The sequence below is a fragment of the Lissotriton vulgaris genome, chromosome 8 (assembly GCF_964263255.1).
Source record: "Lissotriton vulgaris chromosome 8, aLisVul1.2, whole genome shotgun sequence".
Classification (NCBI taxonomy): Eukaryota; Metazoa; Chordata; class Amphibia; order Caudata; family Salamandridae; genus Lissotriton; species Lissotriton vulgaris.
Window position 1 is genome coordinate 1,580,224,702 of NC_141696.1, and position 21,064 is coordinate 1,580,245,765.

General features: G+C 42.6%; 1 protein-coding gene across 1 annotated transcript in view; it reads left to right on the forward strand.

Moving 5' to 3' along the window:
- Positions 1-21,064, forward strand: part of HSF2BP (heat shock transcription factor 2 binding protein) — a 312,850-nt gene that overhangs the window by 123,143 nt on the left and 168,643 nt on the right. Inside the window, exon 4 of the mRNA XM_086933565.1 lies at positions 6,910-7,051. Within this exon, the coding sequence (XP_086789691.1) occupies positions 6,910-7,051 (142 nt within the window). The remainder of the gene's footprint in view (positions 1-6,909; positions 7,052-21,064) is intronic.

The following is a 21,064-nucleotide window of genomic DNA, read 5'->3' on the forward strand; positions in this document are numbered from 1 at the left end:
AATTAAAATTAATCATTACAATTAGTTATCTATTAATACTAATTAATTACAAATTAACAATTAATTAATTAGTAATTAAAAAGTTACTTAACAATTAAAATCTAATAAATACCCAAAAAAATGAACATATGTAATTAGTTATAATTAAATTACTTCCCACCCTATTCCCCTATAAACCCACAACCCGCTACAGAAATAAATTAGTTAAAGTAACATAATTATCAATTAATCAATTAAATAAAATGAATTGGCAATTAAAATTTAATTAATTACAAATAACAATTATTTAGCAATTAATTATAAATAAATAACACTACATAAATTAACATATTTAATTAATTATAAATAAAGTACTTCCCACCCTAATCCCCTATAAACCCACAACCCGCTACAGAAATTAAATTTGTTAAATTAACATAATTATCAATTAATCAATTAAATAAAATTAATTTGCAATTACAATTTAATTAATTACAAAATAACAATTAATTAACAATTAATTATATACAAATACCAATAAATAAATTTACATATTTAATAATTATAATTAAATTACTTTCCCACCCTATTCCCCTATAAACCCACAACCCGCTACAGAATTAAATTACGCAAAATTTAAATAACATTAAATTAATTAATTAAATTACATTATAACATAAACACTTTTAACACATAAAATACACTATAAAAATTCGATATTATTAAATATTCGATATTTTAATTAACCTATATTATGTACTTCGATATTTTGACTATCTATTTTTTAAATTTCGATATTACATTACTTACCTTCAAAACAATATTTTTGATGTCTATATTCTGTCCATTCGAAATTTTGTCCAGCCTATATTTTGTACTCGATATTATGTCCATTCGATATTTTGTAGTCGATATTTTGTCTGTTTACCATAAAAATCAGTATCCATGACGATAAGGGCTCCTCCCTTATCTGCTCTTTGAAAAGTCAAGTTGGGGTCATTGATGAGACTTTGTAGAGTGCTCCATTCGTGTTTAAAAAAATAGTTTTTTGTGGACTTAGAGAAATTAATTTTTTGAATATCAGCCAACACAGTCCTCTTGAAAGCATAAATTGTTTTGTGTGATGTAGGTGCACAGAAGTTGCTTCTGGGTTTAAACTCTTTGGTCGCTGTTTCATCACCCATATCGGAAGTGCTTTGAGAATCCTTAAAGAAATATTTAAGTTTCAATAATCTGAAGAATTTGAATAAAGCCACTTCAATTTCCGGTAGATTGGATTTGTAGGTTGGGACAAAAGAAGTCCCTTTATTTAGCACTGATATTTGTGCTTTGGTCAATGTCTTCTGTGAGATGTTCATAACTAAGTTGCTTTCGTCATACTTCTTGTTATCCTTATTTGTCCTTCTTCCTCTGTTTCTTTTACCGCTCCTTGTTTTTCGGATTGTGCTGCTGCGTTGGCAGCTGGGCTTATGTCTAAAAAAGCCGTTTTCTGTGCCATATTTGGTTGGATTTGTTTGTCTGATGCGCCGGATTTCCTGACGATCGATGTTCTTGTTTGAGCTACATCTGCATCTGTAGCTACGCTTTCTTGAGATTAACTGTTTGTGGATTTTGGTTGCTGCCATTTCTTTTGGTTATAGATCTTTGCCCAAGTATAAACTTCTTCAAGTTTGTAATCAATAGTATCACGACAATACTTCCTGACTTTTCGCTCATTCACTTCTTTGGCATATCTTTCTAATTTATTGTTGATGTCATCCAAAGTGGTTTGTAAATCAGATTGTTTGTCAAGTTCCTTCTTGACCCCAACTATTTCTTCTTCCAAGGTTTTAAGTACGATTGATAATTCTTCTACTATCAGAAGGATCAAGTCTAATGAACATTTATTCAGGATTTGATACCATTGTTCAATGAATTTCTTGTTATTTCGGCATAACGTTGGCTTCAAAGCTATTCTTAACCCCCTAGGGATTCTTTTCTTTTTATGATAATGAGTTAGTGTAGTGGCGTGAGGCCTCTGGTTAATTTCCCGCTTGCTGACGTATTCAAACTGTCGTAAAAGTTGTGCTACTGTGGTAGCTTGAGGACTGAACTCTCTGGTCTCCTTTATTAAGCCATATATTTCTTCTTCTGCTTCTGAAGAAAAGGCCAAATTTCTGCTTTGTATGATCCCACATCAGAAAATCAAAAGATATTAAAACAAATCCTCGACCACGCACTAGAAATTAAATGGATCAATGAAAAAACGCATACATTTCTAGAAACGAAGTTCCCACGAAGACCTAAGCTATATATGTTACCAAAGGTACATAAAGATCCACGTAAACCTCCGTTCAGACGCATCGTCTCAGCCTGCGGCTTTATCTCTGAACCTATTGGTTAATACGTTGACTGGTACTTGCAACCGTTGGTACTGTAGCACACACATAAAAGATACCACAGCTTTTCTGAACATTCTCAAGAACATCAACAGAGATGACACAATGGAATGGTGGCTATGTACGGTGGACGTAACAGCTTTGTATACATCCATCCCGCACAATGAAGGTCTTGAAGCAATAGAGTGGTGCTTGTTAAAAATTGATAAAGGAGAGGCCAACAAAGTGTTTTTGTTAGAACTAATGCATTTTGCACTCTTCCATGATTATTTTCAGTGGCAAGAGAATTTTTTCTGTCAATGTAACGGCACATCAATGGACTTTGAGGGGGCGCCAGGAAACCCTTTGTGGGTAGCTGTTGCGCGCTACAAATGCACAAACTAAACTAAAATATACTATTCCAACTTCAAACTAACTAAATTCAGGGAATTCAAGGAAGATAGGGTATAGATGCTTTGATCCATACCCTGAAAATGGAGTGTTTGTCTGGGGATGGAGAATTGAGGGTACACTTAGGAGTTGGAGAATTATTTGTGCTCTCTGTGATACTGAATCAGGGGTGCCCTCCAAGTCTGGGGAAGACAGTGTGTGCACTGAGGCTGGAGAATCACACATGTTCCCTGGTCTTGGAGATTCCAACATGCACTCCGGAAAATCCAGCATGTCCTTTGGAGGTACACAATCACATGTGTGCTTCAAGACTGGAGAATCAAGTGTCCGTTTCAGGGAGCAGAGATTTTGCAAGACATTGTAGTCATGTTGACACAGCAGCATTTAATCTTTAAAAGGTGGGGGGGGGGGGGGGGGGGGGGGGGGGGGGGGTTGTCTGGAAAAAAAGCTTAGAAAAATGTAGGGGTGAGTACTGATTCAACCCGTTAAATGACCACACAACCGTTTGTCATCAGCTGGCATTCACTTCTACAGCAGTGCTTTTAACCCCTTCACTGCTGGCCCGTTTCCGCCCCTATGCTGTAAACAAATGAACAGGGGCGGGCCATGACGAACCCCAGCCGTCATCAGCACACGAGCACCGTAGTGCATGACGGCTGGGGTTCGTCATCAGCATGCAAGGGGTTAATCACAACTGCAGCACAGATAGGCCTCTGTCTTTCCGATTGCCTTCATTTGTAAAGCTTGGCATATACCATCTCAACATGGCCATCTTGCTCCTCCTTCAAAGGAGACCCATGTGGTTGTGCACATTGTAGTCCCACACTACAGTGCCTGTTCCATGCAAATACAGAAAAACAGATCTATTCCATCGCATATGTTAGACTTTATGCAAGTCTTTTCTATTCCTGACCTCTTGTGTCCAAAGAATTACAAACATGTCAGCATCCTGCACCTTTCTTAGGCATACAAAGAGATAGAATACAGAGATTGGATTCAGGTTGAACTGCCCCTAGGGCCGACAATCAAAAGGTTTCAGCTCATGATGAGTCTCATCTTAGTCTCCAAGGCTGAAGAACCGAGCATGCATTTTGGGCATGGTGTAGTGAGCGTGATCTCTTTCGATCGACTATCAAGCATATGCTTTTCTGGATTGGTCTTCTAGCCAGGGCAATCAAGGGCACGAGATATGAGGTTTCTCTGTGGGTTAGTTTGATCTCTGCTACTCGTGAGTAAAGTTTGTACTCTGGTTCTGTAAAGTGGAACTTGATTCCTCAGCCTTGAGAACATAGGACCCCAGCCTTGGAGAATGAACCTGAATCTCAGGACCTAAACAGTGTATGATGCAGTCTAGACCTAAAGAGTCCGACTTTACTTCTCAATTTGGGGATCTAGCATGTTCTCCAGATTTGAAGAATAGAGCATGTGCTCTGGTGAAGCAAGCTTGTACTCTGGATGTGGTGACGTACGTAAGTAGGAGCTTGGTTAATACCTTATCCTCCTTTGTACAAGCGTATCACAAGATGAATTAGAATTCTGCAGTCTATAGCTTGGAACCTGTTGTATGGGTCTAGAACATTGCTTAGTCTAAGGTTATGTTGATATAAACAAGCCACCTCGTTTCACTTCTTAACCCCTCCCCTGCTGATGACGGAACCGCTCCGTCATCAGCTACAGTTGTGCTGTGCTGATGACGGAGCGGTTCCGTCATGGCCCAGCCGCCGCGCCTGCGCGGCGCTGATTTCGCGCCTGCGCGGGCGTTCTAAAGAGCGGGGCGGGTCATGACGGAACCGCTCCGTCACCAGCATAGCTCAACCGCGGCTGGTGACGGAGCGGTTCTGTCACCAGCATGCGGCCGCCCCGCCCCTTTAGCGCTGCGGCGGAATAGCCGCCGCAGCGAAGGGGTTAAACATGTGCTACAGTTATGACAATAACGTCTGTTCTCTAAAGAATCCATCTGATGGGAGGAGCTACGCAGCGAAGCAAGATGGTCGCATGAGCTCTCGGCTCCGCTGACCTCCGTCCGTCGATCGTATATCCTGTCTCTCATCCTGATTTCCAGCCGGACCCCCGCACAGATGAACGACTGCTGTGTCCATTGGTGTGGTCCCGAGACTCTCAGCGCTCAGATTTGCTGAGTTACGTTGTGTGGAAGTTTCCGGCCTCCAACTGCCCTATGAGCCGGGGTCTCGAGAACAGGCCCTGCCGGGTCGCAACTGCACAACATCGGCTGTGAGACCTGGACAGAGACTGGCCCCTTGCCGCGGACAAGAAACTCCTGGCTTGGAGTGTGAGGAGAGCGGTTGACCTGGTACGCGCAAAGGAGAATTGCTGTCTTCGCCTTGCTGCCCTTCGGGGGGGTCTCTGCTCCGGAGACTGAGCTGCCGCCGGAGTGGGGCCACGGATCGGCAGCCGTGTTCTGTTACCCGAGGGTGCACTCTCCGTCCCCGGACGCCCCCACCCCAGTCTGCCTGCCCGGTGACATCGGGTACTCACTAATGTTGAGAACAGAGCGATGGGCGGTAGCCCGGGGACGGTGTGAGCCGTCTTTGCGGACCGTGCTGGCCGCCATTGGGGACCTTCACTCCATTGTGAAGGCCAGGCTTCATGAACTGGTCGCCGACGACACTGGCACCGAGCGATTGTGCCTGGCGCCTGCTCCTTCTGAGCACCGGCATATAGTGGACTACCACACGGAAGACCGGGACCCCGGCCGTGAAACTGATCTGCCACCATTGTCTTTGTCCCGGAGCGCTACTGACTTCACTACTATGAAGGGAAATCCGCTTCCACCGCCGTGTGCCCTAGCTGTTGGAATCACGGTGGGGTTCCTCCCTACCCCGGGGTTTGATGGCGACCGATGGATGCATGGCCCCTCTACTGTCCCTGTAGACCGTACGGGACTGTGGGCTATTGAGCCCCGGAACGTTGAATCGGTGAAGGGGACCACGGTAGCTACGGAGGGCTACGATGCGAAGTGGAGTCCGAGTAGACGTGCACCACCGGTCATTGACTTGTTTGACCTTTTTGATTCTTCAAGGGCAACGGTGGCACTACTGGACGGAGTTTGCTCGATGATTCGGAGGGGACAAGGATGATATGGTTGGTCGGTGACAGAATCTGGGGCGTTGGGAGAGGAGAGGGACACTAACTCATTGCTTTGCGGGAGGTCGGCGATGCTTAACGTCTTCCCTTCAATGTTTTGTCTGACCTGATTCCACTGATTGTTGACTGCGCGTAGGGCTGTATGTGTCGGACGGGAGGAATGGGGATTATCGGGGGCGTATAATATGGTAGTTTCCTCCTCCCACCTTTTTTATTTTTCTTCTTCTTTTCTTTTCTTTTATAACTCTACACTCTTACTATATTTCAGGTTTTGGTTACTGGGCGACAGGCACGCTGCTAGGGGGGGTAGGCCGTAGTCATCTGCAGTGTGGGGGGTTGGGGGGAGGGGTTTTATTGTTTTTCCGTTCTTTGTTTCTATGGCCTTTTTCTTCTCGTTTTTCTGGCTTTCCTTTCACTTTCTCTTCTTCTGGGTTTGGGATCAGTATAATGGGTTAATCTTTGAGACCTTGAGGATATGTCGTAACCTGTGCCTCAACACTCACTGTGTCATTGACATCAATGGGCGGGCGCTTGACTGGTGCACATAGTGACTGTATGCATGCCTATCTTGATTCACTCGCATAATTGATTTCGTTTACATGTGTTGGATTCGTTCGTTTGGCCCGCTCATTCGATGATTATGTTCTAAAGTCTGGCACCTGATTCCTCCCCCCTTCTTTTCTATTTCCCTATTCCATATGGGAATTTCATTCGTCTTATTCGAACCTATCCTGATTTTAAAATGAAAATCAAACCTCATGTATCCGGTACTATGATCCGTGTGTGCCGCAAAGTTTGTGCTTTTATTGTGCTGCCTTGCCTCCGGGATGTTCGGCTGAATAGCTGTGTACACTTTTGTATAAATAAAGGTTTTCCCAACAAAAAAAAAGAATCCATCTGATGTATCTGATTGTTCATGAGCTCTAGTTCCCCTTGATAAACAATGTTTTTAGCATTTCATTCCTCTTTGTTAGGGATGAATTTCTTTTCCTAATAATTCTTTACATGTTAATGATGGCATACCAAACAAACATAGTGTTATCTTTTGCATTTGCAGAGTAAAGCGGTGAGATTTTTCACCCTAGCTGGGCAGACAATAGAGAGCTTTGTAAAGTCCCTGAGTGAGGTCATCAAGGAGCCGCAGGACTTGGATTCAGATGAGCAACAGTTTGTGCTGGGCCTGGCCGGGGTTGTAACAAGTACGTGTCCACTTTTTGCAAAGAATATTTTGTTAAGGATAAACAGTTTCAGTTGAGTTTGGTGATCCAGTGAGTGAATGGCTGTTGCGGTGGAGGCACTTCCTTTGCCGGGCCTACACCAAGCTACTCCTTAAGAAAAAGAAAGTTGATGGAGATGGGATCAGAAGTTGCATCCTAAATAGGGTGGGCCTCCCTCCAACATGTCCACTGCCGATTGCTCATTGGATAGGGATTTTTTGGCAGCTCTGTCATCAGGAAAACTGCCATCGACTGGTGTCTAAATTGTGAGAGGTAGATGATAGAATAGCGGATATCCTTTAACAGCTAGTAGCAGCCTTTTATCAGGGAGTGTGAGAATATTGGAGGGAGGGTTTGTCGTTAGTAGCGAACCAACAACCACATTCTTATCTTTGATTATTAATTGATTTAACACTGTAGATCCATTCACAACGTCGACTCAAGACATCTAAGCAAAAAAATTGTGCTCATCGTTCCTGTCCGTCAAGGAGGGTTGTATCAGCATCAAGATTGAAATATTTTGTCCGTGTAAGCTGTATTGCACCTGTGGTTCCTATTTGTCTTACAAAGGTAACAGAGCTAAACAGAGACAAAGACAGCCCAAGATGTCTAGGGCCCAGGACAAAAGAGCCTGAGCCTATTTGGCCTTGCGATGGGTGGCTGCTTTGAACTCTTTTAAAGACACATCTGCTGTGGTGCAGAACAACTGTGTCTTTATAACCAGGTTTTTGGCAGAGCGGTGGTGCAAACTGCCATGCCACCACTCTGCCAAAACTCGCAGCACCCGCTAAATTACGATTTTTACGTAGTCTGGTTTGCGGTCCCATGGCGGTGCCTTTTTCTAAAGGCCGCAGTGCCATTAAAAAAGGCACCGCATTGGGACCGCACTACTAGGTTTCTGCATGGCATGGACTGGAAAGTCCATGCCGTGACGGGAACCTATGTGTTTGCACACAGGGGGGCACATGTTATGCACTCCTGTGTGCAACCACTTATGTTTGAGGCACAGGGGGGCCCTGTAGGGCACCCTTTGTTCCTTTCTGCCAGGGTTTTCATGGCGGTGGAACCACCATAAAAAGCGTGTCTGATAAGAAACTCTTAATACACTTGGTGGGACCTGGCGGTCCGGCCAAGCACATTGCGGCCTCTGACAGTCCCAGGCGGTCTGATAGCCGAGTCGTAATTGGGCAGTCGGACCTCTGGTGCAGCGGTGGCTGGATCCACCACTGCCGTGCCGCCACAAGTCTGGCTGTCCTTGGACCGCCAGACTCGTAATAGGCCCTCTAGACTTTTGCAGTTTGCTATGACCTAAGGCAAGAGCAAGACTGAAGCTTCTTCTGCAGTTACGTTTTGGAATAAGGATGCCACGTTCCTTAGTTCAAAAGGCAAAAATTCATCCTGCAGCTTTGATAGGCCGATGTAGACTTGTTCCTTGCAAGATGTAAGCCAAAGATGTGGAGGCCACATATACATTTTCTCTCTGCTGTTGATAACAATCACATGGTGTAATTTCAGAGAGCTCTGAACAAAAGCAAATTTTCTGTTGCTAATCTGTTCCATAGTATTAATCCCTAGTTGGATGAGCGGAGAGTCTGTTACAGTTTGTGAATACAGAGGAGTATTTAAAAATGAGATTGTGTTGAGAAACAAACTTTGAACTGGTTTCAACATTTGACTTTAAGCATTGTATGAGACTTTAGGAATTGCTGCACTTGAACTTGGGGGTTGATCTTGTGAAGTAACAGGAAGAATTCTTATGTCAAGATCATAGATACAGATGATAGCTATATAGGGATATGCATGTGGTTCAAAAGGCTCTTAGCAAATGATTTATGTGCCGCTAATGATGGAACCCAGAGAGTAATAATGCCTTTTAATTCTTTTTTCAGTGGCACAAGAGTCAAGTAGAACCTAAGCTTATCCTCATCTGAGAGAGCATAGTCACGGAGTTTGAGGTAGTTAACTTACCAGTGTGCGAGACGTGTTGATGAACATAAATAAAGGTTCTCAACCCTGTTATGTTTCAGCTTCACTAGTAACAATTTGAATACCAGAGAGTTTGTTATATAGAGAAACAGTTAAGCTATATCCTGTTCACAGGCTACTAGGATATCGTCTTTTGCATTTTGATACCCACTTCGACCTGCAGACGCCAGTGCCCGGCAAAGCGATAAGTCAGATTAGTGGTTCCAGGGTCTCTGTTTTCTCTCTCTCTTATCCCATTGTCCAATTTCCCTTTGCTCACTTCTGCCTTTCATATTCTTGTTGTATGTGATCATCGGTGGTGATAGTTAGAGATAAAGAGATCCACAAGATTAGTGCTCTCTGAGAAGAACCTAGCCAAAAGGCAGCATTGCAGTGTATAAGATCAAACAACGTTAGAGTCAAGCTGTGGCAGGAAGGCCAGCTGGTTTGTAGACTATTACTGCATCATTATGTATATTTCACAATTTTGATTAGAGTCCTCAGTGCAGCTAGAAAAAAGTAGCGAAGAGCCTCTCTAACTGAGAACGCACTAACCATTTGCACTTCTAATATGTTAAACATTGCTTGAACAACGGTAAGCTACCTTTACATGGATTTATTTATATAGACTTACATTTACATCACATTTTTTCCAATGCTTGTCATTTACAAAAACTAACGTTTACATCCTATTTTTTCAAATGCGTTGTAATATTGAAGACAAAAAAATCGAGTATATACCAACCAAAAATATCGAGGAGAATCAACACATCCGCAAGTTTCTTACCTGGTCAACTAGACGAAAGAAAAATAAGGAATTGGTCATTCCTTTAGAACGTCCAATCACAGTCCAGAAGGTCACTGACCAGGAAGAAATTCAAAAACTTTTTTTCCAACATTATTCTGAAATCTACCAGACTCAATATACAGTATCTGAGAGCCTTATCGGTAAGTACTGCACCTCATTGACTTTGCCTCTTCTATCTGAAGGGAATCATCAGGCGATGTTGAAGCCATTAACTCTCTTGGAGATTCAACAAGCTTTATATTTAATGACCAACGCAAAAGCTTGCGGTAATAATTGGCCACATACACAATTTTTCAAAACATTTTCAAAAGAACTTCTTCCATTTTAGTTGATCTGTTTAATTTTATCAAAAGTGTGGGCAAGATCCCCATACTCTTTTCAGAAGCAACTATAGTATCATTTGTTAAAAAGGATAAGAACCCAAAATCTCTGCACTCTTTCAGGCCGATTAGCCTGCTCAATACAGACTATAGATTACTAACTAAGCTTTGGGCGATTCTTGTTACTCCAGCAGCACAACAATTACTACATCCAGATCTGACTGGGTTTGTTGCAGGGCATTTAAAGTCTTCCAATACCCAGTTTCTGATTCAGGCCATAGATTATTTTTCAGTAAATCAGGTAAAAGCCCTTGTGATGATGATCGATGCAGAGAAGGCATTCGATCTGGTACATTTGGACGCCCTATTTTTCTGCTTTGGAAAATTCGGCCCCCCCCCCCAGGTGATTTCAATGCTAACCAACTTATATAATGGCGCCCAAGCAAACCTGCTGGTTAATTCCAGGGTAGCAGGTCTAATTAACATTAAAAGAGGCACATGTCAGGTGTGCCAACTTTCCCCGCTTTTATTTACTTTTTTTATAGAACCACTGGCAATACAAATTCGTAGCAGGGCAAACTTAAAATCTCCAATGCTGGGGATGGCAAAATTAAAACTATTTGCCGATATGATTCTTTATCTTAACCCCGAAAATGATAATATAGAAAGTGCCTTTAAGATTACTGCATATTTTACTAAGATAGAAGGGCATAAGATCAATCAGACGAAACTGAACTTTTGCTATTTAATGTTCCATTGGATGCTTTCCCGCCATCATTACAGTTGCGCGCTAAGGCAAGGCTCCCAATCGGATGCCTTGGTATGTCCATTACAAATAACTTCTCTAGCCTTTTCCAGTTGACTTACACTAAAATGTTATATAAAATGAAGGGCTTCTGGAGAAATGGGGTCTTCTCCCCTTGACTATAATAAGCCGTATATCAGTGCTCAAAATGTCAATTCTACTGTTATAAATGTTTTTATTTTCTAATGTTCCGATAAAAATTCCTAACTGTTTTTCCCAGGTATTAGATTCAGTGATGAGGAGCTTTATATGGAATGAAAAAAATGGTGAGGCTTATGCTATCGGTCTTACAGCTTGATAAATCACAAGGTGGCTTGGCGTGCCCCAATATTCGTATTTATTATCAGGCAGCACTACTTGATGCACTTTCATCCTATTTAAATCAGGCCAACCTGGCAGACAAGTATTTTTTAGAGAGAATGATACAAGAAGCAGATATGAGCTTACCAGTATTTATAAAAACAGCAAAACTACCCAAAAAAATAGATACAAAGTTCTTCAAGATATATGTGGACGTATGAATGTACTGGGAAAAGTCTATGTAACTTCTTCTAATGTTTCCCTAGTCCAGCTTCAGGAGAGTAAAGATATGGGTCTGCCCCTTGGAGAGAAGGAAATTAGATATTGGAACTCTGTGGGTTTCAAAATATTTGCTGACTTTTTTAGACATGCAAAAATTATTTAATGGAAGGAGCTACGAGCACGGGTCGGCCCACAATGCGTACAACATTTTTTAAGCTTTAATAAGATCACACATTTTCTCCAGGTACAATGCAATGATGTAAATCCAGTGACTCAATCGATAAGCAGAGTACTTGTAATAAGCCAATTATTAGGAATTGGCAATTGGTACATGTTTCTTCTGAATCTCGCCACGAAGCCAGATGTACCTGCCTTTCTATCGAGCCTATTTGAAAAAAACTGAATGTAGTGTCTCAGAAAGCGACTGGCAAGTAATTTCGGAGCTAGGAAATAAATCCCTTCGCTTGGCTAACTATAAAAGAATTCCTTTCAAGTTGGCTATCGTATTATACACCGGAGCATCTCCATAAGATGTATTCCCTGGTACCAAACAACTGTTTTCGCTGCCATCAAGCAGGCCAAGGTGGTTGGCTTCATACGATTTTAACTTGTGCACTCTTAACAAATTCATGGAGTCAAGTATTTACAGTTATTAGTAATGCTATTAATCATCCAATTCTGCCTAAATCAACATTTGTTTTATTTGGTGTGTCTAAAGCCAGTCAATTCTTAACCAAAGCCCAGCAATATTTTGTTTCAATAGCTCTGTACATCGCTCGCTCCCTTATTCTTCAGAATTGGACATCTGGAAAAAAATTCATTAGCTGAATGGTGGAATAAAATGTCTCGCACTATGAATTTCGAAGAGGCCTATGCCAAACGCGTAGTGCCTTTGAATAAATGTAACAACATTTAGCAATACTGGCACTAAGCGGGGATCGGTGTGAACAACTATTTCTGGGCTGCTAGTCGACCCAGATCAATTTAAAACAGCTTGTGGGGGGATGGGGTGTTGGGGAACCAGGAGATAACATTCTCCCACCATTTTTATCATTACAATGATATTTCATAAGGCTAAACTAAATCCATAGCACTTTAGTGTTGCTACGCTCAATACTGATTTTAGAGTAATTTTATGATTCATAAGTTTCTAAATCCAAGGATAACGTGGGATAACTTGTGCAATCCTTTCAACCCAATTCAACAAGGCAAAATAACGTATTCACTAATTAATGTATTGATTCTCGCCTCTTCTTTCAATAGCACTTTAGCACATCATAATTAGTGCTCCCTGTTTTCCGTTTTTAATGATTTTTACAGATAAATACAGACAGAAAACACTGTCTTTCCTGTCTGTATTTATTTTAAAAGGTGGAAAAATACTGATAATTTGGCTTCTTTCGAGTGACTCAACCATGCTGAGATTAATGACTTTCAGGCCAATAGCTGAACACAATGGCAGCACGTGAAGCTACCAAGCTCAATGAGTTGTGCTTAAATCACTGCATATCTCAACATGTATATGTGCTATTATACTATTTTATTAATGTGGGTTTATTATTGTATTATTATACGTTTATTCGTTGTATAGATGCAGAAATATGCTAGTCATCGCCTCATCTGTTTACAAAACACAAAATAAATATGGATTAATACCAATAAGATGGCCAAAAAATGAATCTGGATAAATACAGACGGAAATGTTCAAAAAATAAATACCATAAAACCGGGAACCCTATTCATAATATAACAGTAACAGATGTGAAGTCTTATAAAAAAAATGTAATTGGATTCTCTCCTCTCCCTTTTTGTCTCTCCTCTTCGCTATGAAGGATTAGTTGCCAGTCTTCAAGTTAATGTATAATATCTCGTTAGTTCTGATCTTAATGTGTGATTTATTTTCTGTGATTTTTTTCTGCTCAATAAAAAAAGTCCTCAGTGCAGTTAGAAAAAGGAGAGAGAGCCTTTCCATCTTAGGATGCACTAAACATTTGCACCTCTAATCTATACTACTATTATAAAGAGAGAACTGTGACCTTTGAGCCAGGTAAACTCGAAAACTTCACCACCAATCCAAACATCCAATACATGTTTGAAAACGTCAGGACAAGCAGGAGGACATAGGCTATATAAAAAAAATATATATACCTTATTTAAAAAATTTACGATTAAAAAAAAAGTAGTCCCTTGGAAGTAGCGCCGGCCGGCCGCGACGTGTGTGCTGACATCAGCAGCGTGGGGAGGAGCGGCGTATAGGAGCCTGAGGAACAGCGGTGGACAGACGTCACTGCTCTTGTGCGTCTTTCGCCCATAAAGTGCTTCATGGGCTTTTTGGGCGCTTCAATGTAACGAAAAGTACACCTCTCAGAGAGACCTGTTTTCAAACCCCCTCTGATCGCAACCTATCTGTGCAAGTAAAAGCAAGGTTTTCTTTGGACACTGTAGTAAGTTGCGATTCATTTAAGTGCAGGTAAAGTGCAGCAGCAGCCTTCCGCCGCCGGGAGTCCCTGTGGTAAGTGTCTGTCAGTCATTACAGCCCCGTTCCCTGAGTGGGACGGAGTGCGCCAAGAGTCCTGTGCGCAGCGCCCATGCCCTGAATCTGCCTGCAGGAGGTGGGGGCGAGAGAGAGGGGGGGGATGCGGGGGGGGCCGGGCTGAGGGGTCCATGAAAGAACCAGAGACCGCGCAGAGGTTCCTGTGATGTTGTGTTTTCACAAGCATTGTGAACGGTGTGTCCCACCTTTCAACACAAGTGCATCTATTCCTGCCATTTCACATCCAGGAGTTACTTCTATAGCGCCCGATATCACGGCCGTTTTGGTGGAATGTAAACGAGAGCCTCCCCCCCCCCCCCGTGTCTGGGACACCCTCCCCTCTCTCACTCGCCCCCTACCGGCGATACCGACTGTGAACACAATTCAATTATATCGGCTGAAATTCCAGTCGACCAGTTACAAATGGTTCCGACTGGATCCAGGTGCTGAGTGTGGAGTGTTCAAAATTCTGGCGCTGCGTGTCAACAGAAAAGCACAATAAAGTTTTACTCGTGAAAAGCAAACATTGATAGTAAAAACACAACTGAGAGGTTCGTAATAAGTTTAATAGCAAAGCGGGGTGCTTAAAAAGAATAAAACGGGACAGAGCAGGGGCGCCTCCGGACCCCGGAGGGTGTGAAATGGGGGTTCGGCTGGGGCAGTGGGGACGGGGTGGGAAGCGCCCTCCAAAGTGGGCGCTCTCTGGGTCGGCAGAAGTCACGGCGGGGCCATCATGGGGGGAGGGGAGGGGAGGGGTGTTGCAGTGAAGAGACGGCAATAAAACCTGGCTGCCAGGAACACGGGCAGAGGCACAGTGAGGCAGGCTGCCTTGGGGACCCTGGTGCAAAAAAAGGGACAGTCTGGGCCCCGGTGCCACTGATCCTGCCGCACATTAATTAATTAATTGGAGGGACGTGTGTCATTAACAACAAACATTTGACTCGGAGCCGGAACCGACTTTGAGGTGACTTCTTGGATTTACGTCACTAAACCAATCCCTTGGTTTCAGAAAACTATAAAAAGAGTGATTTTTCTGCATTTGCAGAATTCAGTCAAAGCTTAATTTTCCCCGGAGGCTCAGCAGTGAGCCACCCTCTTCTTGGGGCTCTACATAACCACAGCTGAAACTAGCCTATGCAGCAGTAAGCCTAATGTAACCAAGAAGGCGCCAAGAATCCATGTACTGCCCTAGCATCACTACTGTACTGTAATGGAAATGTTCTTAATAAAAACTCTTGAAATCAAAAAAAGAAGTGCTGCTTCCACCCTGGCTCTCACTGGCACCGCCCGAGGATTGATAAACATGGAGGGACGTGCCTGCTTCGGGGGAGAGCAGACCAGCAGGATGCTAGCGCCGAGAAGCCCTGTGACGAAGGATGCGCCTAACATGTAATCAGAGGTCGAAGTGCATTAAAAAGTACGGGAAGTGTGGGGGTGGAGTGAGTGAGGGGCGGGGTCAAATGCATGGGTTAAAATAACAAACAAACTATTCCATAACGTTTTTCTTTTTTTAATATCCCGGGGTGTACATATAAACTAGCGCACAGCGTAATCTATACTACTATTATAAAGAGAGAACTGTGTCCTTTGAGGCGGGTAAACACCAGAAGTACACCACCAATCACAACACCCAATACAGCGTTGGAAAGGGGAGGTCCAGGAGATGGACAAAGGGTATACATCACCACACCATATACATTAGGGGGGGGGAAGAACGTTAGGGGAAAAGTAGTCCGGCCATATGCATACAGTGATAGGACGCGGCTTGGCGTGTGGGCGTGGCGTTAGGTAAACGCGTCGTCATGGGCGTCTGTATACAACGCGGCCAGGAGCGCGGAACCGACACCTGACGGAGGCGTGTGGCCGCTGGCTTCAGGACATGGGACCTGCCCAGAGGTAAGAGCGGCCAGGAGCGCGGGGAGGAGAAGGTTCTGAGAGGCACCACGGCCAGGGGCGCTAAGGCACTTAGGAGCAAGCGCGGCCCCGAAAGTTACAGTAAAACTAAAGTTATGCCGTGTTTGAAAGTGAAAGCAGGCATAGAGAGTAAAACGCGTCAGCCCGCAGTAGGAGAAACCCTTTAAACAAAACTGTGGGTATTTATGATATATTGATATTTTTTTTTTTTTTTTTTTTTTTTAATTTCAAATCGTTTTTATTGAAGTAAGAAAACAAAGCAAAAGACATTACATTAAATCTTCCATCAAAAGTGAATTAATACAGATGTTGTCAGACCAATACAGAAACTACAAATGATAGAAATAAAGAGAATAAAGAGAAGAATCACTCTTGCTTGTCACATGGTTATTGATCAAGTTGTGAAACACTTGACGTGTGGATGAATGGGGATAGTTCTGACATAGCTACTAGGATCACACCCATATATCCAAGGTACTACTACAAGGTCATATTGCTTCAAGGCGGTTCAAAGTGGAGGGATGAACTGTCTAGTGTCTTCCATAATTTCTTATTGGATGGACACCACGTAGAGGACTGTAACGCCTGATTCGTGGCACCTCTGAGGAAAGACAGCCATTCCTGCCAAATTTTGAAATTTACTTCCTTAGTACATTTCCACTTGCACAAAATAACCTTACATGCCAGTGTCAACATTAAATCCAAAAGCTGGCGATCATGCTCATTTGTTAAACGCGGTTCCAACCCCCCTAGAATGACATATACAAATTCCTTTATTGGCTTTATCTTAAACACATGATGAATGCATACAAATATTTTCTCCCAGTATTCTTCCAGCAGGGGACAGTTGAATAGCATGTGAGGAAGATCACCAGTCCCTGATTGGCAATTCCAGCACTCCGGAGAATCACGTAATTTGCATTTAAATAGCTTTTCCGGAGTCCAGAACGACCTATTTATGAGCATATACTTCGTCTGGAATAGGATGGGTGATACTTTGTGGGCAAGTGCTGACTTATGAATCAATTCCCAATCCCACTCTATTCCTGTGGAGTTAGGTTCCGATTCCCATTTCGCTTCCACTTTTTTGTGAGATTTGCTGGGCAGTGGTAGCAACAGTTTATACACCTTGGAAACGAAGTGACCTGAGTGGATGATGCGTGGGAGATGTGTTATCAGCCACGGATTGTAGGGTGTGAAATTACGGTTGGTTAATGTCGCCTTAACTTTTAGAAAATTATAGAAGTCTATCGGGGCTAGGTCAAACTTCGTTTGTAGGCTTGAGAACGGGATTGGTTCGCTGTTGTCATATAAGTCTCCAGCCAGGTTAATACCTTTTTCGGACCATGACTCCCAGAAGAGTTCCACACCCGTGTGTTTAAGGTAGGGGTTTCTCCATAATGACATGCATGATGATTTAGAGAATGTCAATTTGGTTTTATGCCTTTGGTCAAGTCTAAGTAGGGCCCTTCTGGTATTTAACAATATGTATCTGGAGTGAGGGAGGTGTGACAGATCCATGGTGATTAAAGACTCAAGAGGAGCCTTGCCCACTATTGATCTCTCAATGTCAATCCACACAGGAGTGTAAGTTGGTGATTTCATTAACCATTGAGCACCTTGCTTACACAGAAAGGCTGTCTGATAGTTTCTGAACGATGGTAGCCCCAGGCCACCTTTATCTTTTGCCAGTTGTAATTTCTTTAGAGATATCCTGGCTTTCTTGCCCCGCCACAGGAAGTTACCAAACAGCTGGTCTATTTTTAAGACAAAATTATTAGAGAACGTCATAGGGAGCATACTGGCCATGTAGTTAACTAATGGTGTTGACATCATTTTGAGAGTTTCTGCCCTGCCCCACCATGAGAGAAACTTTGGGGACCAACTTTCTAGAAGAGTAGATACTTTTTTCAAAGTCGATTCTTCATTTACTTTTAGAGTGGAGACTAAATCCTTATCGAAGTCCAACCCCAGGTATTTAAAGCATTTGGGCTGCCATGTAAGACCAGAATCCCCCAAGATCCCCTTATCCCCTATGTTATTTAGCAGCTTGACCTCCGTCTTGTCTTTATTGAGCTTATAGCCCGAAACCCTCAAAGTCTTCAATGTCCGACATGAGTGCAGACACTGCCTCATCCGCCCTTTCAGACAGGACAAGCACATCATCTGCATATGCTGTCAATTTAACCGTGCAGTCTCCAAAGGGTATACCTGCAATTTTAGGATCTTCCCTTATATGATGTAAGAATGGTTCAATTGCCAACAAAAATAACGAGGGTGATAAAGGGCACCCCTGCCTCGTACCTTGCTTTAAGCAAAAGGAAGATGAGAACGATCCACCAGCTCTAACTCGCGCCGAGGGGCAGCAATAAAGTGACATCACTAGCCGTGTAAATGTTTCCCCCAAATTAAATTTATTGAGGACTGCTTTGAGAAAGACCCAATCCACCTTATCGAAGGCCTTTTCGGCGTCTAACGTTATCGCTACTGTAGGGGTTTCTAGAAGTTTAGATTTTTCCAACACATGCGCCAAAATCCGTGTGTTATCACTGGACAACCTATGCTTTAGGAAGCCCGCTTGAGATGGATGGACTAATTGTGGGAGCACCTTTTGAAGACGTGCGGAAAGTATCATTGCTAGAATCTTACAGTCAATATTAATTAGCGAAATTGGCCTGTAGTTTTTTGGGAGCGATGGGTCTTTCCCTTCCTTCGGGAGTACTGCAATTGTTGCCTCCGCCAGGGTGCCTTTTACTTCACCAGAGCTATTTATTTCTTGGAATAGGTTTATCAAGGGCCCAGTTAACATAGTTGGGAATGTTTTATAGAATTTTGCTGTAAAGCCATCTGGGCCTGGTGCCTTCCCTGTTTTCAATTTTTTAATCGCGCTTTCCACTTCTTCAGTACTGATTGGGCCATTTAGACTAATCTGGTCTTCAGCGGTCAGCCTTGGGAGGTCACACTCATCCAAATAACTCTTAATTTTATCTTCCTCCACCTTTGTATTTTTTGCATACAGGTCCTCATAGAACACTCTAAATACCTCTGCTATCTTGTCTGGATCAGAATGTGAGTTCCCTGAGGCGTCCTTAAGGATGTTAATACAGTTTTTTTGCACTTTAAATTTCAAATATGAAGCGAGACACTTTCCCGCTTTATTGGATTCGCAAATCTTAAACCTCTTTCCTTTGTCTAGCCAAACTCCCGCCCTTTCACTTATTAACTTATTGTGTTCATATTTCTTATTTGCCAGAGCATAAAGAGTCATATCGTCTCTTAACCTTAAATGCTTACTTTCAAGATCTCTAATTTCACTTTCAAGGGATTCTAATTTCGCGTTATAATTTTTATTCATGGCAGACCTAATCTTGATACATACTCCCCGTAATGTACTTTTCATAGCATCCCATCTAATAAGATCAGATGTGTCCCCTTCTTTATTAATTTGCAGGTAAGAGACAATGGCAGCTTGTATTGTAGATCTGTGTTGAGCGTCGCTTAATATCTCATTATTCAGGCGCCAAGACGTCTGACGGGGAGATGATTTGGCATTTGCAATGGACAGGGATATACAAGAATGATCCGACATCACACGAGGTTCTATGGTGGTAGATTCTATTCTGGGTACCCCGTTCTGTGTTATAAGGATGTAGTCAATCCTGGAGTATGAGTCGTGTGGTGTAGAATAAAAAGTGTAATCCCTCCCTGTAGGGTTCTGGAGCCTCCAAGCATCCACTAAATGAAAGCGTTCACACAGATTATTGAAGGCTCTGTGAGATTTGTTTGGTTTGAAAGGGCAGTGGGAGTCCCTATCTAGTGTTGCGTCCTTTGGAAGATTAAAGTCACCACCTACTATATGAACAGCACTATCTGGGATATTTTCCATATGTTTATTTAACTCCTCCCAAAACTTGAGGTCACTGATGTTAGGAGCATATATGTTCGTAACATAAAACTCCGTATTATCCTTACTTAGTTTGGCCGTAACCCACCTCCCATCTAAACTAGCCTCAGAGGATAAAACCTCCACCCTTGATTTCTTCGCAACAAGGATCAACACCCCATTCTTCTTGTGTACAGATTCTGCACCCACAACCTCGCTGTAAAACTTATTCCGCATGTGAAAAAACAGCTTAGCTTCCAGTTTTGTCTCTTGTAGCAATACAATATCACCTTTTAACCTACGCACATAGTCTAAGATTTTTTGTCTTTTGATAGGTTGGTTCAAACCTTTAACATTGAGTGACAATATCTTCATTTTGTCCATATTACATACCCCCATCGGAGTATTCACAGTATTATTTGTGAACAGGTAAACAGTGTTTCATCCAGAGAGAGACAGTCACCTCACTTGACCAACTACAAAATGTTAATCTTTCATCTCTCCGAGACTTAGAAACGACATATGAGTGAACATAGAGTCTATAACCCACACCACCATCAAGTGTCATCACAATAGTGAAAATGCAAGCAAGAAGAAGAAGAATCAAACATAAAAGACATGTAACACATACCCAACCCCCCAATCCCCTCAACCCTCCACCCTCCCCTCCCCACCTGTATTCAGTAGGCATGGCGATTGGAGAGAGAGTACGGTGCAGCCTCCCCGCGCCAAAAAACATATCCATATTAATTTTAATCTGGAGCATACAAGACTTAACATTTACTGCAAAAACTCGTGAGTCGTTGTTAACTATCACAGCTATAATAAGCCATGTATCTAGCGACCTTGCCTGTATTAAAAAATTCAAAAACTGCAGGATAAAAGACAAGCAAAACAAGGTATTACCTTCGTTGAATGAGTAACAGAACCCCCAACATTACCAGCTGATAAAGGTATAAAGTCATGTAATCAGGCATGCGAAAAATGCATTAAACGTATTAAACAGCTCAAGGTAGAAGAATGTCAATGTGCAGACATGAACGCTTTAAACGCTTTAAACCTGGGCCTTAACTTAAGCCCTCAAAGTATACTGAGAAATGTGAACTATATGGAGACATGTATGGAAACATGAACTCTGAATCATAGGCCTTAATCCGGACTATCAAAAGTACCATATTCTTGTTACATAACAGACTGAACAAATTCTCTGTTCCGTTTAATAACCAGGAATAGACAACCATTGGA